General features: G+C 36.3%; 1 protein-coding gene across 1 annotated transcript in view; it reads left to right on the top strand.

The window, feature by feature from the left end:
• The first annotated feature begins 13,256 nt into the window (after positions 1 to 13,256).
• The window catches only part of LOC144342251 (cyclic nucleotide-gated channel rod photoreceptor subunit alpha-like), a 36,779-nt gene continuing 28,244 nt past the window's right edge, over positions 13,257 to 21,791 (top strand). Inside the window, exons 1-3 of the mRNA XM_085494301.1 lie at positions 13,257 to 13,542; positions 16,288 to 16,387; positions 21,557 to 21,622. Of these exons, the coding sequence (XP_085350427.1) occupies positions 16,298 to 16,387; positions 21,557 to 21,622 (156 nt within the window). The 5' untranslated portion in view covers positions 13,257 to 13,542; positions 16,288 to 16,297. The remainder of the gene's footprint in view (positions 13,543 to 16,287; positions 16,388 to 21,556; positions 21,623 to 21,791) is intronic.

Below are 21,791 nucleotides of genomic sequence, written 5' to 3'. Positions count from 1 at the left end.
GACTCGTGAATGTTGAGTAACAATCTTTGTGCCATTTTGCCCCATATTCAAGAATATTGTCAATATCTTGTTCCAAACGCTTTGATGGCTCTTCGTCACACCTGATTTCTATGGCAGCTTTTACCCTTTTCACACCGTAAATAGTACCACATCGTAAGGTTTTACTTTTACCTTGACAAAAAATACATCTTGACCAATCTGTTGACTTTCTAGCTTTTTTAGCAGGGGGAGCTTGTTTTATTGGTGCTAGTCAGTCAATCTTGTTGGTAATTCACAGACTGTATGGTAATTTTCAGAGGTTTCTGAAAACCTGACAAAACAGAAATAGTGTAATATGTTTTAGGACATTCTTCTTCGTTTGTAGCATTGTATAAACATTGTTATCTTCAATGCTAACTATAAATGTGTATCTAATATATAAAGATTGTGAACAGTTCATTTGTTCAATAGAAATAAAATGTATAGTTTAAATATTGTGCAAAAATATGGACCTTGTTTAGGTTAAAGAAACAAAATCTCCTGGAGCGAAAAATTATATTAATCGCAATTTTGTTCAAACGCGCGTATCTGCGTACCATTCGCGTACTCATTAGAATTACGTTTCACATATTTAAATCTACGAGATGAGATTTTCATGGGATCTTGGCTTCATGACTATACACATGGCTGTGTATCTCACTGACCCCAAGTTATCCACTCCCTGGTATTGATAATGACTTTGACAATGCTCGAAAATGTAGAAATAGTCCGATCCTATTATGGAGAAGAATAATCACACTCAACAGTAATTTCTAGTTTGAGTGTAGATTTCAAGATGCAAAAAATAGATCCAGCTCAGTATCTCTTAATTTATATGAAAAAAATAATGGACACGTCTGTTAGTATTACTTAAAGGTTGGTTTTGGTAACATTTGTGTTCAGCGGAGATCATATGTAGTTGTTAGCTGAAAATTCAAAATGGCCGCCAGTTATGTGAACTTTGACCTAAATTACTAATGTTTCATAACCATATATTAGAAAACTTCAAACTACTCCATTAAGATTTGGTCAAACACTTGTGAAGCCACAGGAGAAGAAAATACAAATAAACACTCACATGCCTTTTCACAAAACCATTCATTTTGATGAAATAAGGGGGCGGGGTCAAAAGTGTCATAACTCATTAAATATTCAATATTTTTCCCCGGCATCCACCAAAAATAATCAGGATAAGAAAGTGTACTTTCATGTCCACTGGTCAAAATAAAGTTGCTAGGAGGGGACCACGAACTCATTATCTAGGGCCCTTTTCTAAATTGGCTACTAGACTATTTGCCATTTTTGTCGTGCCCCGTCTTACCGATTTATCTCACTTCACTCTTTATGTTATGACGCAAACACGGCTAGCACGTGTTTATCCACTGTGTCCATTCCCTCGTGGCATGTTCTTGATTACGCATGCGAAACACAATTTGGATTTATTATATTCGGCATAATTCGCAGTCGTAACATTACACGCGTGAGAAAATCTGTGTCTAGACGCGCGATCAAATATTAAAATACTTGACGCGCACGATTAGGATTAACGTGACATCTGAACTGCATATTAATATTCCATTCCATTTGGCAAATTTGGTCAATTTAGGATTTCTTTTTTTCAGTCCTATGACTATAATTACATACACATTTATTCATACCCAGGGATATAAAGGATTATTATTATACATTGTTAAGGTACATTATTTAACATGAGTTATGAACCAATGGTAGATGAGGCAATTCTTTGTTGTTCTTGTTTTCGTGGCCTAAATTAAAAAAAAAACTAATCAAAATCAACATGTTTTAGAATAAAACTGGTACAAGAAAACATGGAGTAGTTGTATTTTTTTGACTGGACACATGAACTAATTACGTGAGCGTGGTTGCACGGAGATGAGAAGCACACTTAAAATGGAACAACCACCCCAATTTACCCCCATAATTTTACTAACAATACAGAATCAACAAACATACTATATTCAATGGCATAATTTAATTTAAAATCTTCTCTATTTGTAATAAAGGTCATGAATTATTATCGCATTTGCTGTGCTCAAAGGGGATATATTACATCAACCCAAAAAAAACATTGTATGCATTTTGTTATACCACGTGGTTGCCTCTCACAATTCCCCTGATCTATCAGCACCTATGTCGAAATAATAAGAGGGACATAGATTAACCAAATTATGAGAGCAAATTAGACACAGTCAAATTAAAATGCTGTAGTGTAATTTGTGTCTAACAATTCACACATCTTTGTTGAAGTTCATCTATGCACATGTTGTCGTTAGATAGAAATGCATAGACTAAAAAACCACACATATCGTCGAGAAAAAATATAAAACATTACGTTTATGCCAGGTGATTTTAAATTATATAAGGCATCCTCTACAGCGTCGCCGTAACACCTATGTAATTCAATATTGTACGTTTCATAAGGCTACTGAAAAAAACATATACGACGAATTGATGGATTCAGATCAACATTGAACGGAATTAATCGGAAAAGGAGTGATAACTAATTTCATATATAAATGCAGGATATATAACAGTTCAAATGTTTTGAGAATGGGATCGAACATCGGCGTCTATGATTTAATAACCTTGTGGATATGACACTTGGTTTCTATAGATCCCAGATTCTTGTTCTGAATGTTGATATGAATATTTTAATACAGAAGTAATCTAGTTTAGGTTTGCATCTTCTCTGAATGTAGTTTTGTCGATTGTTGGAACATTGAACCAGCCAAATAACTTTTTTTTTGCCTTCATATGATTACTTTTCTTTACAGTGCCCGTGCAACAACAACAAAACTGCGTGCTTTTATTTGACAGAACGATACGTAGAGAAGCAAACAACTATCAACGGCTGGATAGAAACACCGCAGTACACTATCTCGTGAATAGACATTAATCCTGCGATAAATCCGGATACAGTTCCACAATGACAAAATGTCCAGCAGCTATGTGCACGCCGCTGATTATGTCATACTGCTTTTCCTGCTAATCCGACTATTATGCACCGTTCTGTGAATGTCGTGACTTAATATTGTATTGGGAATGAATCATCGTTTTCCATACTCTTACTCAGACGCTGCGTTTCATGTAGACGAGGCTTACGTGCAGATTATATTCTATACCCCGTAGCTCTGATGCATCTCGAGCGAGATCCAGTGAATGCGCGTATCACCTTCACCAACGCATATCTAATGAGGTCGCCTGGAACGAGTTGAGATGCGACCTAATTTAGTCGTTTCGGAATACATTATATAATAAAGCATTATTACGAACAGAGATGGATGAAAATTGGTATCACCTGTTATTAAACTATTCCATCTGCATCAGGATGGATTAAGGTCTGAATCGTAAAGGGAAAGTAAATGCTGTGATGATGCTTTCCAATGCGTGGTATAATAAATATAATAATACAAATATTAATTATTACAACATATTTTTTTTCTTTAATTTTATTTCCTAGACTTACATTTGAGACTGTTCAGTGGCAGCGAGTGTTTCGATGGGCGTAGGTTGCCGTTTGCATACATTATGTATCATTACTTTAAGTAAAACATTTCCAGGGTTTAAACAGAGTTTATGTTTCGATGTAGAGTATATCCATAAAACGCATTGTCTGTCTTCCTTAGTTAGTCTTTGTATCGAATTAATTAAACACTTCGATGGGAGGTCTCACAAAGCAGCTTCATACTTCGTCTGACCTTTAGCGAACGTAATTTTTTTTCTTTTCTGTCTGTACAAAATGTGTCTTCCGTGTCAGCAGTTGCACGTTTATAAGAATCAATCATATGACGCGGCACTCATATTTCAGTGGGATTTCTCTTCTTTCTCTAGTTACTTTGGATCGTTTGCACTATAATTGCGATGAGCAGGATGTGATCGTTCTTTCCAAAACATATAACATCACTTATTGGACATAATACTTTGAGAAGGCGATGTAATTCAATTATAATTGTTTCAGTCGTTAGATTATTGTATATTTTTTCTTATTCTAGAACACGTTGATTTTGTTGTTTTTGCTTTTTTTAAAGTTGTGCACTATGGCACAGTTTTTGGCATTGAATGTTGTCATTTTTAATGTTGTCTTCCCTGGACTTTTGCTACGTGCAAACTAGCAGACCTGGCTCTTCACGGATTTTTATTTTGAATGTCTAGCCTAATCTATATCACATTCACACACCGCCATCCGATGCAGTAGACAGTAAATCACGATATTTAATTATTTTTATTCATCGATGAGGAAGAAACGTTCTAGGCCAAAAGTACATTTTCACGTATGTCAGTCTTGTCATAGCAAACCTGACACCATCAGAGGAAACGATGTTTGTAATGCATTACCTTGCTCAGTTTTAAAGTCGTGTAAAATATATATTGTTCAAAATGGCTGAACCACTGCAGTAATTAAGTTTCATGGTTAACAGACAATACGCGCCATATTAATTAGTTCAACCACGTGATAATCCTAACATTTCAGATCGTAATCAAAAACGATTTGATCACATTTTGTTATTACAAGTGATGAATGATTCACGGTGGTAAGTATAAGGGAGGAGATATGAAGTGTCTGAATCATTTTCCTTACATTTGTAATATAGATTTATGTAGTCCTGGATTTTTCACATTTTTATATATAGTATTTTAATTTTGTCGGCGACAATATTTAGTTCGCCGTAAAATATACTTATATAATTGAAATAATGGTTTGCTTAAATTGAACACGTACTTAAATTTGATGCATATTCAACAATATAAAATAAATGTATCTGATTGTATTTATATCATCCGGCGAAATTCCACTGAGCTACATCGTCGACAAACCTTGAAATAACCTTGAACTTTTGACATTTTGGCAAGAGTGTATATTCTCTCTAAACATCTATCCACCTACCTATTGGGTTTGAAGCACAGTCTCGACACTAAATAAAATGGTTAATAAAACCATAACAGTGATTTTTGTTTACATTGGGTATCCATTGAGTAACCCATTGTGTGTTGATAGCTGTTTCGATCGCGAACTTGGAATTATGAGACGATATTGGAAAACATAGACAAATAATAGTTTGTTCAAAAAATATTTATCATTCAAAAATAATTTAGAATCTTATAATACATTCGTGCCATGTATCAGACCATACCCAATATAAATGCAAATGAATATCGCGTTCACAGTTAATACGAATATGAAATTACAATTTGATTTCACAGATAGGCTTAATAATTTGTTTGCGTGGAAATATTACAAAGTTGGTCACTTTAGAATAAATGAGATCTCCAGTTCGTGACATATTAACATCAGACTGTTTTAAACATGGTAATACAGAAACTGTCCAAACAAGGAGTTAATCGTTTAGTTTGCTGCATCTCCAATCGCCCCCGAATATGCATAATTTTGCGGCGTGCACATTCGTCTGTATGTTGTAAGTTAAAATCTTCGTCAGTGTTCATATATGCGCAGGTTCATTTGATAGATAGTAATTAACTGTTAAATGAATTATTCAGCTAGATACACGTCAACTTATAATTATCTTGGGAGATAAATGGTTCAATGATTTGGGCAATTGAGGTATAAATTCGCTATTTAATCTTTGCCAAGAAGTGCGGTGAAGATTCAATGTAGGAAGGGTCTTGTGTGTGAGAAGTTTTTTTTTATTTACTGCCATGTACAGAAGCTAACCTACAATATACATATACACCTACTTTGATATCTTTTATTAAATCTTAGTATTTCACCAAAATGAACCTTTGCAAAGGAAACTCAATATCAAAGACTTATGTCTTTTATCATATGCATTAAGGGACATTATTGTTCGCCATATTTCCGACCCAGTTACTGATGCTCTCTCTTTTACTAGTATTTCATTGTTTAAATATTCCTTCTTATCGGTGCATGTCCTCTATGTAGCCGTTAATGCTCAAGAAAAACACGTGTCATGGCTGGTTACACAATGATACAGTCGATGCATTCAACCAGTACACTTTCAACCGAGGATGGATATCCAACAAATAATACAATGTATTCGGAACACAACATAGCATGGTGATAATATCGATATGATCATAGGCATAAAAAACGCAACACACAAGACCACGACCACGGCAAAGCACCATGTACGAAGACGAGCACCTAACTAAGCAATAATAATAGTCCCTTCAAAAAAAAGACTCCAAATGACGTGTAATCGGCGTTGACTTGAAGTGATGAGATAGATATGCGCAAACGGATTCTCTGACGTCACGGACAACATATAAAACATCTTGTATTCATGGTCAGTACAGCCTACCCATTTACTTAAGAGGGCTTTTCACGTCACGGTGATATCCAGCAGGTAATATACATGGCCACGGGTCACATACGACTATATCACTGAGTAGGTAAACTGCCCTACCTTGAGCTTACAGATTTCAATGAATCATTAAACACTGGCATACACACTATTCGATGTTAAACGGTATTGAAATCCCATACATCAAACGGAATGTACGATGCACGTACTGGAGTTATGGCATGGCACAAATAGTATCGTACTCTACAATGTGCGACAATATGCACAACTGTGACAATCTCGAACTACCAAGATATACTAAACGTTGCTTTTGAGACCAAGAACAGAATATTTCAAATGATTGAAAGCTTTAATGTGAGACGATCGGCCACGAAACCTACTTTCAACAATACGTACATGGACGAGCTACCAATTAATTGTTTGAATCTAGTTGACTGGTTAAAACTCAATTGTTAGTTTAGCTTAATCGAAGCGTTTGGGGTTGTTAAAATAACATTTGACATTTCTGCAATAATAAAAAACAGATGAATGGTGTGTGTTATATTTTTGAATATAAAATAAACAAACAGGTGTTTTTCGTTCACCTGTGACATGTCTTTTTTGTGTTCTTGGTTTAGTTTGGTTAGGTTTACATTCCACTTCTCTATTTTAGACATAAAACTAGCTAACAACATCACAACGTTCATTAAAGCTTTATTATACATTGCTAATCTCCAAATTATTTTTCAAAATTGATTGCTTTTATCATGTACATTCATATCATTATGTTTACAACTCAATCAGGTTCTCATAATATAATCATTACCATATTAACAGTGGAAATGGATATAGCTTTTTTTTTTGTTTTTTCACCTACCAACAATTCTTCTTGTGGAATATGCGTTTATGCATAGTTACAAATTGTCTGCGGTAAAGTATTGCCTTCTGTTATTATGATTATATATTCAATATTATACCAGGATTGTATAATCACGTTATATCTGCGTTGATTTTGTCTTAATGTATAATGTGTGATTCGGTTTTGTAAACCGTGGAATAATTTCCTCTTACTCTATTTCAATTAATGAGATGACAGCATATCTTTAAAACAGTCGTGAAATAAAACCGAGAACCTCTGAATTTCAGTGACACGGTACTTTCTTTCTTTCTTTGGAAATAATATTTCCTTTAACAGCCTAGTTTTTTTTCTCTTGAAATGTAACGCGCCGTGACTTGCAGGAATAATCACGCACCCTCTTTGTTGTCATTTTTTTATGATCACGCTCTTCAATAACCAAATTGGAAAGAGTACTTCTTTTCGATCAAATCAATTAGCAACAAGGACGCTATTTAATGACGTAGACAAGAAGCTGCATCGTGTAACCATAGTAACATTTTCTCAACATACACGGTTTCCCTGTACTACAAGGAAGCAGCCGCTACAATTTATTTGTACATATTGACAATTTGTAGTGTCACGTGACATAGTTACTTGGATAATAACGTTATCATCTGTCGTCTAAAAAATACTCTTCATATCTTGACTAGTTGTATCCATAGCCAATTAATAACTTTTTAACGGACGCAGTGGGGTTCAATAAATCATTTCAGGGGGAAATATGGCAGATGCGCATGTACCATCTTAAATTAATTGCTTATCAAGAATGCTTTTTACAACGAAATTGATACTTTCTTTAAAATATGATTAAATCACAGCGTTGGACATGCTCATCATAGACGCTGTCACAGCTACACGTTTATCATTTCAACATAGAGTGTGATGTAGTGATACGTACGAAATTGGTCAGCATTTCCAAGAAACAAAATTACTCATTGGAATGTGCCAAACGTTTCAGAAGCAACACGTGTGGGACAATTGTTGACTGACTGACTGTCTTACCGTGACTGACTGACTGACTGACTGATTGACTGACTGGCTGAATGAATGAATGAATGAATGAGTGAAAGAATGAATGAATGAATGAATGAATGGATGAATGAACGAATGAATGAATGAATGAAAGAAGGAAGGAAGGAAGGAAGGAAGGAAGGAATGAATGAATGAAGGAATGAATGAAGGAAAATGTACGTAATATGGTGGTTTTAATAACCAACCAGTTATATTAATCATTGCTCAAACACGTAGGGAATACCTAATTGTGTGAACAACATTTACCATTTGTCACGATATTGGCGACTTGTCAAATACAAACAAGTGCTTTCTTTGAAATAGAAGATGGTTTTAACATACAGTAATTACGCCACGAGACGCTTAGTTATGTAAAAATAACTTTCGACTGACTGGTTGAATTGCTACATCTATTAGTGGACGGTTGTCAATATATACGCTATAGGGGATATAATTCAACAAATGAAACCCCAGTTAAAATTCTTTATATACGTTTTCAGATCATTTACATCAGCGTTGTTTTTTTTTTTTTGTAAATGATATAAAATCAACATGTTGTAGAACCATGCATATGCACTCGCGTGGCCATTATTAAGTCATACACGGAGGCTCGCTACATTAAAGGTCAAAACGCATTGTTATTTGTGTATTGCCAACACGGATTGAGTGAATAAAAAGAAATCTGAGGTAAAATAAGGCTTGGGTGTCATTACAAGTTTCCGCCGCGAAGCAGGAAATGAAAATACCTACTGATGAATTGGACACTAATAGGTAAAAAGCTTTCGTATAAACTGCTCGCAGGGCGAATACTCAAACACGCTATTGGGAAAAAACAACGGCTATGAAACGCAGAATGCTCTATGTATGGTTATCTTTAATATTAAAATCTCCTACCATGGAGCTATTATAGATTTGTGCTCTGACCCAATATCAAGATTTTGAGCGAATTCAAGTATGAATACGGTTTAAATTATGTTTTTTCTTGTAGAATGATAGTAATTTTGCTCACGCTTTCGTTTCGCAATATTTGTTTCGTTTCCATGTGTAACTACGATCGTCTAATAGGGTTGCATGAATTCCGTTACAGTTCAGATTTAAGTTCCGTTTCACGTGAACACATATATGGCATATACTCGGTATTCATATTAACGCAGCTGCGTACGAATATACAAATATCAAAGAATGGCACGCAGAAATAAGCTCGCTATGACAGCTACTCAGTGGACAGTCTCGATACTTAGACAGACGGTCATAAATTCAAAGAAAATGAAACGGATAAGCGTCGTTTTAATGTTATAATTCATGTTTAATATGCCTCGTTATAGAAGATAAGAAATGTGCTCGTAAATTCATGTTTTCTGTCACAGTCAGCTGCGTTGTAACGTATTGTAATAAAAGTCATTGTTCCCGGCGTAGGTTGTTTTATGTTTCTCATGGAATATATTATAAAACACATATATTGGGCATACTTGGGAAAGTGGGATGATAATAATAAATAAAAACAATATCTGGCGTGTCCACCGTATATGTATTATCATTTTATGTTTCATCCAATCGATCTCTCCACCCGCGCCGATTGTCAGTAAAACGGTCAGATGTGAGGGAGAAATGATAAAATGGTGAAATGAAAATAAGAATGTAAGAGGAGTGTGTAATTACCCCCATAGTAAACCACATGGCACCCCGATCCATGCGCGGTACAATAGTATATTAATTATTCGTATTGAAAAGTGTACCGTCTTTAATATCTTAAATGCAGTCGTCCGCTATTCAGACTTCTACAGTACTATGCACCTAAATGATTTTAACCTGAAAGAAAACTGAAAGGGAAGGACAGTTAAAAAATGTGCATCGGCATTTTAATAAATGAAGTCCCGTTTTCATTGAGATAATGCCACGGTACCCATCACTTATGTAAACAAAATAGGGATGGTTTATGTGCTATACGACAACAGTGACCGTAGTCATACTTTTCAGTTCATTTGATGGCACCATTTATATTTTACAACAGGTAGGTTGTGCGCATGATCAGTGAGGTGCACTTGCGGAAATCAGAACATGTCAGAGAAAGCGAAGTGTACATTTTTTCACCATATTTATATTTGCGAATTGACTAAATGTCTTCGAAATATTTATTTTTTTGGGAATGGACATTAAATATTGAGATGCAAATATTCGTCAAACTATATTCTAAACGGATTAAATGTTATATTTTAAAAGACTTTCAGCAGTTATAACTTTCAAAATTTATGTCATAAATTCAATTATTTTCAGCTGTTCTGATTCAGTTAGCCACATTCTGTCAATATGAGTGTTAGACTGTCAACCTTATTGTCACGGCGCTTAGCAATGATCTACCCCCTTCCCATCATTAGAGGGTGTCATGATTGAACGCTAGACAATATATCGACAACAAATACGCTATGGCATTCTGTTGACACAAGAGAAAACAAATCTCAACATTACCGCTATTTCAAATATATTAAACGATATGATGCTACTGTGACAAGAATCGCGTGGTAGATAGCTGTTATTTTGATTACTTTGCTATAGTACCCATAATCAGTTAGCATAAATTGGAAACACATTAGAGGTTGTATCCGGTTACTCGACCACGGTAATATCAAGAAATGCACCAGAAATTACAGTTACATATTTTTTTTTAAAATGAGTACCACAAAGCAGATCGCCATTAGCTGGCAATTAATGTTCTATTTTTTATACCTATATATGGGAAAACGATGTTTAATGTATTTGAGACATTCTGTGGGTAATTGGAATAACTTGGTCGTGACGTATACATGTACAATAGAAAATGTGCATATGTGTGATCTACTGAAGGGACCTTTATTTATCAGTTTTGTGCCTGCAAACACAGGTATTGAATAAATACAATCATTTCCCAGTGAATTATGAATGTAGACACCGTACATTGTTCTCATGCCTCTGACACTGAACGTGCGTATTTGTATGGACAGTCTTGCCGTTTGTATTCACATACGTTGTTCTTAAACTTTGAATTTAACTAATCAGTAAATTGTTGTTAAGGATAAAGTTATTATTAATAATCGCGATTCACGTCATGAGAGATAATTTCGTTGGCGTAATGGAATTTCTCTTAATCATGTATGATAATAAACAAACGGTACGTAACTTACATGCATTTATATTCAATGAAATGTATTTGAACTGTTGACACTGTAACAAAGTTTATGTAAGTTTTGATTGCACATTTATCGATAATAGATTATCTGATACATTACAAGACACTCTTAAAACTATCACCAAAACATGTCTTACCGTTCGGTGCTAATTTATTACATTTTTGCACTTGCAATGTCCCATACCTGAGAGGTCCCATACCATCTGGAGCCAGTTTTCATGATTTTAAACATTTTATACACATTGGAGATTTATATAATAACCATACTTATACACGCAGGTGTGCCAGTGATTGGATAAAAACAATCTTGTTTTTTTTCTAATACGGCATCCTTTGCGAAAAATATAAATTTCGAAAGGGTGGTTGCTCGATTTTTTTTTTTTCATTTTAAATGTACCAGCAATATTGTTAATGAATATATTAAATATCAGCCTTAACGCCAGTTCGAACTTGCGACTGGTGGGTTTATGGTTCAAATACATACATATATACGTTATTTCATTTGAGTGTAATTTGTCCTGTCCACTCGCCTGTAGGGTTAATTAATTTATTATTTGTGGCTTTTATTCTTATTTATAACAATATACATTTGTGTTTCTGTACTCGGTGGTGTATAGTCGGGTGTGAGTCACTGAAGTAACCACGTGTTGATCTGTCTATTTAGGATTGGTTCTTGCCATCCAATGATGTTTGGCAAACTTGTATACGTACGTTGATATTCTTTTCTAATCACACCTCATTGCTAATGATAAAGCATAGTATAACCGCCCTAGTTGTGTTCCCTTTACAAATATACGTTGGCTTAGCGTCGATTGGATGTGTGATTATCGCATTACTAGGCGTGGATTTGATTATAATATTATAAATCGCTCTGCTAAACCGTCTTGCCTTATGACGCCATTGGCAAAGAGTTGTTGGCGTTGTCCATAATTAGTATGACATATCAGTGTGTCAGATATAACACGTGACTTATCTGACTAATAAAATTCAGCAATTTATCCACAAAGAAAGGCCATTGCGAGTGAAAGCGATTTTCTATTTTATTAAGTTGATTTCGTTTGAAGGGGATAAATAATTAGTTCATTTATGCCAGGCGCACGGCAATTCTGTGATTATACTCGTACCACAAATTCTGTGTTTGAACATGTTGACATGGTGATATGATGATGACCGCAGTTTAAGCGAGTGAAATGCCGAATTACCCCCCCCCCCCCGTATATATCAAAATTTATGTGGTTTTCTGATTTTTTCGGAAAACAGCATTGAGACGAATCCGAACAAATGCTGCAGTGCGGACCCGAATCACTAGTAATTACGTTATATCACGAATCGAACGTGTATGGCTTCGCGGGAAATTGACAATACCGAGACGACGAACGGGAAATCACAAACAAACAACAGATTGGTTTGGTTCGAATATACCATGCATAAACCTTCGTCCTAATTAAACGTAATTTCAATACCAGCTACAAAATGAAAATAAAAAAAGCAACACGAACATTATCATTTAGATTTAATGGAAAGACTATATATGAATTTATTTATTTATTTAACGGCAGATTGCTATTCTATGAATATATAATGACACTTTTATTTACATTTTTCTATATTGGGTAGGTATTTTGAGTAATGACGAAGCTTATGATCATACCACACTAGCGTTAATTACCTAGATAATTCTCTTGAGTAATTAGCAGGCATTTGTGGGACAGTCGGGGCTGTTACCCGAATTTCGTGAACAAGCGAACAAGGTAACTCATACACGCACGTACGTGCTCCCGGCGGTCGCATGTAACACATTTTCCTGCTGATCCCCATGTATACAATAGAGTAATCCCAGGTAGATCACGTGATCACACGCCTGAATGCATTAGTCTAAGCGTGTGTACAGATAACGGTTAGCATATCTCAACAGTCCGCCGTTACGCGCAGCTGCCACTCAGCGTTTGGGTAATGGTCGGGTGTACCGCCGTCGTTGACTCCGCGCGGATGACGCCGGGGGCTTGTTACAAGTGCGTTGCTGGTGGTCCGTTTTGGGAATTAGCCGATTATCCATCCATGTAATACTACCACGGCCAGTCGACACTACCTCCCGACATGGACTAGCAGACTTTGTCGGTGGACACTTCGCACAGCGGGAGAATTTACCGGGGATACTAAGCAACCAACAGGTACGTACGTATGTACGCATAATTTGATCATTTCGCGAGCTCTTCCTGATGTCTGTGTGAAAGAGCCGGCAACAACGTTGATTGCCGATGCACGGCCTTTCCTGCGTATGTTAGGAATATTGACAGTACATTGTGACAAATCGATGTTTTATCGTTTTTCGATTTAAGCTTCAACTCATTTTGTTCATTTTTGGTGGATGACTCGCTGTCACTGGAGAATACACGGAACGTGCAGAAAATAACGCGATCTTACCTCAATGGTTGTAACTTCAAGGAGGATATAAACGTGGGGTGCTCACGCCTGTGTTGTATCCGTTATAAAATCGCGGGTGATATTCGCTAACTCAAGTCGTTGATTTTGATTCTGAAATTCGGAGTCGCTATGCCTCTTTTTATTATTCCTCGGTCACAAGTATAATGTCTGATTAAATCATCAAACTCATCCTATACGGATGAACGTCATGACAAAGAAACGACGTGTCGTGCTGTGCTGTTTCATTTACGGCATTGTCGAAGAACGTTGTGCGCACTGAAAGTCTTTTCCACGTAACCTTTAGGCGTATATCTTCAAACATGAATGTTATGGTTAGAATTCAGTAGAAAACACTCAGCATATAGGATGGAAGAGTGGAAATAAAAATGACAACAACTTTAAACCAATATCCGTCCTTTGCAAGACAGGGACAATTTTATTTATTTTAGATATATTTCAACCAATTCTTCAACCCGATCATGCGGCAAACCGCAGTACAAGCACATTTTTAATCAACTCCGAAACAAAATCAATTTGTAAAATGAACATTGCTAGAGCTCCCGGTCTATGCATGTGCACGACTGCCTAGATCCTCAATCTTGCGACTCTTATCCGTGGAAGCCAGCCAATTTAAGTGACCAGGCTAGCTCTTCAGGGGAGTCCATCATTCACTATGTGATCTGTATTAGCGGTTGCTTGGCAACCTCAACCGCGCAAAAGTCGCAGACCTCGTTTTTAATGGCTACAGCGATAGTTGAGCGCACACCTTATAGGGAAAGTATTAATATTGTAAATAGTAAATGGCATTATCTCGTTCCTTTCTTTTCCCACATGGTAGCTGTGCTTCGTGACTATCCACAATCAGTACCGCGTCATTTGTTCCATGAGTCAACCTCTGTGAGCCATCTAAGAAATCGAGTCTTGTATTGTACAATTGTATATGATGTAATCCTATATTATAATGTTTTGACGGTTTTGGGGCCACTAGTTTGAAATTACATATCATTATTTATAAGCAATAAAAGCATGGATGATGAGACCCACCAATCATGTGTCAGACACGTGTATCACGTGTATCACCACTTGTCAATTACGTATCTAGATAATTAAGAAGATGCAACATACATCAAAACTTCAATAACGCGGTGTCTCATCAGAACAGTCCTTCATCTACACTCTGGCCGCCCTGGAATCGTGTTTTGAATGAAGGGTGAATCAGAATAACGAATCCATTAGTATACATTAGCTGATATTATAAATCTTACTTTGTTCTCACTACTCTTGATTCTTTTTTACTGTGTCAGTTTCTATGAATGGCATTACAAAGGGCGTAAACACCGTGAACTTAGTATAAGTAAATGTTAAGATGGACAGAATAGTGGGAACTAGATATCATGCTATCGATGACTGACTACGTCACGCTGACTGTATATAAATATAAATATTAATTCATTAATGAACTACACCGTATTTAGTAAATAACCCATCGTCATAAATCACCGTGAACGCAGCTGCATGCTGTAATCGGTATTAAACGGGCGTGATATAGAATATACGGGGAAGGAGTAATGTTTCAACGCGGGCGTCTATAACGATCGACGTCAACAATTAGTCGACATTGAACGGTGGACAGCAGTACGAGTCTGAACTCACGCACTGTTCGACCGACCACGAGACAACGCGTGTGGTTTCTATGGAAACACAATGCGAGCCATTGAGTCAGAAATGCCGTATTCTGAGCCATGACATATTTAACAAGACCACGTAAGCTAAATATCAAAATAGTCACCTAGTGTAAAAACTTGGTGTTCAGACTGGAGCGTTGTGGAGAGGCGCGTTCAAAGAAGATAGCCCTAACCTCATTATTATTTTTAATATAAACACGTGGCAACGCATGGCAACATCAAAACAAATGGCGAGGGGACTGTATTAACAAGGACTATAAGAATATAACATGTTATCATATTAGCTTGCCACGCAGAATGTCGTGTTAATCGACAATCCACGTTACTGCACTCTGTTACGACGGTTACAACGACACATTTTCGAAGCGATATCCGAGTAAATTAAAACTGCTTCTGAATATTCGCCACTTTAACGTTCACCATCAAATTATAGGTCTCTGAGTTGGTTCAGTAAATTAAATGTCATTTATTCCCATGAAAGTGTTCGATGATCACTGGTATTTATAATGTAGCTCACTCGGTTTCAAATTTACTTATATATTTTATAGTACATTCAAATGTGAATTCCATTGCACACTGATCAACGACTAACAATCCAGTCAATCAACGGTGAGATGCGGTTGGCCTCGACCGTTGCCGGAGAAACCCGAGACTCTCAATATATATTGACGTGCGAAGAAGAATCGTACTGACTGACAAGAGTATTCATATTACGTCGCCCAGTTAACGCCATATTATCTTAGACGTAATTATATTCATCACTTGTTAATGTTTCACGCTTGTTTGTTATACGTTCTCTCATTTCAGTAGGGGAGATATGGAACCGGTTATGGAGGAGAAGCCTGGCAACGACGATGATGAACCGAATGAACCATCCGGGGACGAGGCGGACACCGAAGAAGAAGAAGTATGTGCGTCTATTAACCTTAACCTATTTTTTGTTTCGTTTGACAAATTTCCGAAAACATCGTCATGACAGAGGAGTTGATCCACTGTATCCAAAATTATGGGAACGTGCTGGATTTATTTCGATTTAATTGTATTTTAGTAGCAACACTTAGATGAATGTCGTAGAAAAAAAATCGTATGAGTATAAGCTAATAACATTGCCTGGAGCGCGCTGTCTAAGTAGACTGAGCGGGGAAATGGAAGACAACTGGAAGCAGTAGTATTTAATCACGAAATGTCAATGCACCTGACTAACGCTTCGTGAGCGATGCGACTCAGTGTTACCTGTAAGCCATGGTGCATGTGAATTAGTCGATAATGGTCCATGCACGAACTACGGTGTATAAAAAAAACACACATACGTATACAAGTCCATAATATTATTAGCGTATTACAACTGACGTACATACACAAATTGTGGACTGAGGCAGACATTGGAAATGATTCATTGTACACCCATTGTTCAGCGAACACGGAGATGGGGAAGGGTTGCTTCTTCGTGGACTGGGAGCGATCTCCGCTCATATTAGTTCGTCACATTCATGACTATATGTTTAAAATTCAGTATACAAACAAAAAAATTAATTTAACAATTCTATTTTGGTTCAAAACAAACATATCTTTCGAAAAGGCGGATTTCTCATACACATTTTACTCTTAACACTGTATTACAACATTCACGCCCATGAGATTTTCATAGAAGAGCGTATATATTTGCGTAAATCGACTCGGACGTGATTTGAATATAGATCCCACTTGATTAAGTATCGCATTATCGTTGGAAAATTTAGCGGCCTCTGGCTACTATCATCACTGACTCACGATGATGGTACGTTTTACCACAGTCCTTCTACCCCGTTGACTTTACCAATATTAATGCGCATGCGCTATAAGACACGAATTTATACATTTACATACATGTATTTGAACGTGTGTAAATTAACCAATTACGAATATATAGTTGACAGAATAATTTCTTCAATTCCTAGGAAACAATATCTGAGCAAATGTTGTTTCTAGTTTAATATATACTGTTTTTAGTATGTGTAAATACATTGGGCAATCATTTTAAATACGTCAAATTAATTATGTAAAATACGTAGTAATATGCACCTATATTTAGGGAAGCTGCGTAATTTCTATCTTTGACAGTGACTTTCCTTCATTGTGTTAATTTCATGAACTGTTCGACCGGAATACGCTCGGTTTGTGGGATGCCCGGTGGTCGAGGGGAATACGTGCGGTAATGCACGCAGTATACGTTTACTTTTGATTCTAGATTTTTCATTTTAGGTTTTAGTTTTATCATATACCTTACAGGGTCCATTAAAAATGCTACTAACGCTTTATTTATCTCGGCTATTAATAATATTTCTGTCATTTATCCAAACGTTTTCCTTGCAGATTGATAACAAATATCACACCCAGAAAAACAGTTCCTATATTATTCAAATGTTATACCGCAAAATCACTGTATATTGTACACGGAGAACTGTATTTTGGTTTACAGTGCCGATTCTTCAAAATGCATTTGTTCCAATACGTTCTAGAAATAATATGTCCACCAGGGAAGTCACAGTTTCGCCAGATATCACGCCAATTAGAGTGCGTTCCGCAGAACTCGTGCTTTGCTCGAATTTCGCATTTCTTCGGTTTCAACGAGTTAACATTACTAGAAAATTATACAGCTTCCGATGATTTTCTGTGTTACACACTTAATGAGGGATGTGTGCTAATAAGTAAAAATATATAAATATATTTTATCAAAAGGAGCTTTTTTTCACATCCCCACATAATAACATTTTTTTTTTTAAATGTTAACATTATACGCTAGCAAAATGTATCAAGCGTTCTAACTGAACGGAACCATATGATTCGCTTCTACAAAGGATCTTGTTTTCAATACGTCATCTAAGTAACCGAGTTTGTTCTTTGTCTGATGTCGCAGCAATTAGAACATTAGCTTGCGTCGCACGGGAGTAGGAAACAGCTTTAAAGAGCTCCGTCTTGTAACAACATGTTTGAGAAATTACCACATAAAGAGAATAATGAGCAGACTAATTAGATCTACGGTCAAATATATAAATATATCTTTCTCGGATCGACAGCTTTAGTCATCTACTACTTAATTAAGCACCAGTATCTATTGAGACCTGTCAGAGTAGAAAACAGTATAACAATAACTCAGGACCTGACAGCTAAGTACGTTGCTATATGGCTGAGCGTCCTTGGAAAATATTGGGATCATTACTTCGAGAATTGATGTTCTTGGCTTTTGCGTATATGTTTGCTACACACATTTAAAATTCATTTGTTAACTACGTAGTTTACCACTATGCGAACGATTTTTTTTTCTACACGTGTACGTTTTTTTTTTTCGATCATATACTGTTACTATAGCTTTAATAGTTCATCATACTTTCGCTTGTTGCAAAAAAATGTTCGTCGAATTCGATACATGTAATAAGTTATTCGTTTGTAAGCCTCGGCGAAAAACTCAATAGAAGACTTGGATTTGTCTAGATTGTCGTAGGCGACATGATGAATTGACGAAAAATTCCCATCAGTGATTCCTCAGAAACTGTTTAATTCGTATTAGGTGGTCCATGTATCTGTGGATGGATATAACTTCAATTTGCGGCCAATTTAAATTCTAGACAATAGCGACTCCTTGACGGTTCGCAAACAAGAGACGACTGCTCACATGTAGATGGGATTTTTTTTGTTCCGTTACTATGGTTTAGCTTGACACTTACGTGCGCACTGACTATAATTTGGTATTTTCTTCTTCGCTTTATTCAGTTTCATTTGTACATACTTGCCGATATTGTATAATGTTACTGAAAAGAGATTACGTGTCTCATCGGTTGTAGATTTCAGAGCAATTCTGTATGCAACCTAGAAGCCATATCCGCCCCAGTGTTATGACGGAGTAAAATTGAGTCGTGCTTAATTATATATGTATATTCGGTGAATTTTCGAATCTTAGACATGGACTTTAATTACTTGAGTGATCCTTATCATATATAATAGTAACTAATTCTGTTTACTGGTAATTAAGCCATATGCCGTTACGGCATACCCAAAGGTGGGTGGATTACATTGCGGCGACCAGTGTCTATTATGTGATGTCACCCTCCTTCGTGATACAATTGTTTGATATAAAGTGGTATGGTTGCATATGAGTGGTGTCATGATCTTTTTTAGCATAACATATGAGTCCGTTTCAGAGGCATGAATCGAACAGGATCGGGTGTTTTTTGTTTTTTGCTACAAAAATTGTTTAATTCACGTGATGAGGGTCAAATATGGCGATGTTGTTAATGTTACATACAAGTAGACTATAATGACCTACCAACATGAACTATGTCTTGTAATCAGAATCAGCTGAGCGACTGGCGCATGTGGCCGTGACCGTTTTTGTGAAACACATGAGGCATCACTTCATGGCTGATTTGACTATATATGGAGATGTGCCTTTCAATTGTAGCTTCTTTGCGTTCTTAAATTTGCAGTTTCAATAAACGAATCATGTTTAATTGAGCTTGACGTCTCAGGCGCGATGTGATTTTTATGTTCTAGCAATTGCCCCAGGGTAAAGTTAAGCAAAAAAAAAAGAATTGACTGACGTTCTAGTCTAGTTTGACCTGAGCAAATGGTTTCACGGTCAGGGCGAGCAATTAATAATAGCTACATGATTTTAGGATACCAATCAGGTTTAAAGATGTACTACTCATATTGCTTATCTGTTCTTTATTTTTGGATTTCGCTGACACTTCGACTGAGTATGTCACGTGTCATCATAATCTGCAGTTTCTGCTGATTTCAACACTGACAACTAAGAGCGGCTGCTAAGAAGAAGTCGTATGTTTAAAAGAAAAGGCCTCTGTACATTAGATCAACAATTTAAATATACATAATTGCAATTCTGACACAGAGTTGTTATGCTAAATAGATAAAGGTTTGAGGTTTCGAAGTGAAATATCTCTCAACTCCAAGTCCCTTGCCAGGGCGTCGTGGATCGTCAACAAATAATGTATAGACTCGCCTATCGCAATGTGAAGTCATAAAACAATATCATCCCACGTAACCAGTTGGCACTAAATATGTTGATACTATAATATTAATAAAACTACGTTTTACAAAACCATAACTGTCCCTTTTTTATTTCTAAATCCAGATTTTTGTATACGCCGCAGACAGTGGACTAGTATTGTAAAATTCTTAGCTGTCTTAATGAAAAACATGTGAAATGCACGTGATATTGAATTCCTTTTTGCCAATCCGCTTCTTCCATTTATCAGCAAGTGGTCTCGGAGCAGGTACAGGGTATATATTTCAGTATATGTGCGTTAAAACATGTTATGGTGACGTCACATCATTTACTCCGATCGGCGCTGAGCATCAATGATCAAATAATGCAGCTCTACAAGTCTACTGGGGTCTACTTTTTTCTCAACTTAATCGTTTTCAGATATTGCTTTCAGTTTATCATTTATACAATGCATATGAATCTGATATAAATAATTCCCGTGTGGGTAAATCAAGCATTCCTAGTACCCTTATCTTGCTACAGTAATATGTAAATTTCGTAATATATGTAGAAATATGCACAAGTATATTGTTCTACCGTCGATCACTTCAATTAATTTAAAAGGAAATCGACTCACTCTATGTTTGATTTAGTGACTTTACGCCGATACATTGGTTGGCTAGTCGGCGCACGTATTACCCTCTTTGTGGGCAGCCCGTAGATTTACGATTCTCGGTAACCGTTGTTCTTCTGTGAATGCATTTGTTGTTATACTAACAAAATAACATACTGCGTTTGAAATTGCCTTTGCTATCTGCCTTGGGGGAATCAAACTCTCATTCAGAACCACATGCCTAATAAGTCACTAGTTCATGCTGAGCGGCAGTGAAAAAGGAACCGCCAAACCGTTGTCGCGTGAGACGTGACCCATTTGTAATTTAATATGTCAATTTAGTGTCGAGATGTAAAAATGTGTTATAATGGTGATATTGACATTGGGTCGATTGCAATGTATGTTTAGTATGCTTGAATTCATAAATAAATGCATGCAAACAAAATGTTTTAAGATCATATGTTTTTTTGATTTGACTCTAGAAACAATCTCAAGATCTGGGAGGATTTGTAGTTGATCCCGAGGGTGATTTCATCTATTATTGGATGGTAAGTGTATTCGCTATTTTTTACGACATCATGTGTTACGCGAGGGAAGAATCATCACCTTTCCCTTAATGCCACAGACGCCAAGTTCGTATATTTGATCTGTATTGTATATGCGCTATCGTTACAACAAAGAAATATTATTGAGATAACATTGTTATCAAATCTGATA

Source organism: Saccoglossus kowalevskii, chromosome 2 (assembly GCF_978046115.1).
Source record: "Saccoglossus kowalevskii chromosome 2, keSacKowa6.1, whole genome shotgun sequence".
Lineage (NCBI taxonomy): Eukaryota > Metazoa > Hemichordata > Enteropneusta > Harrimaniidae > Saccoglossus > Saccoglossus kowalevskii.
The sequence above is the reverse complement of the archived record's forward strand: the minus strand, read 5'-3'. Positions and strand labels throughout refer to the sequence as shown.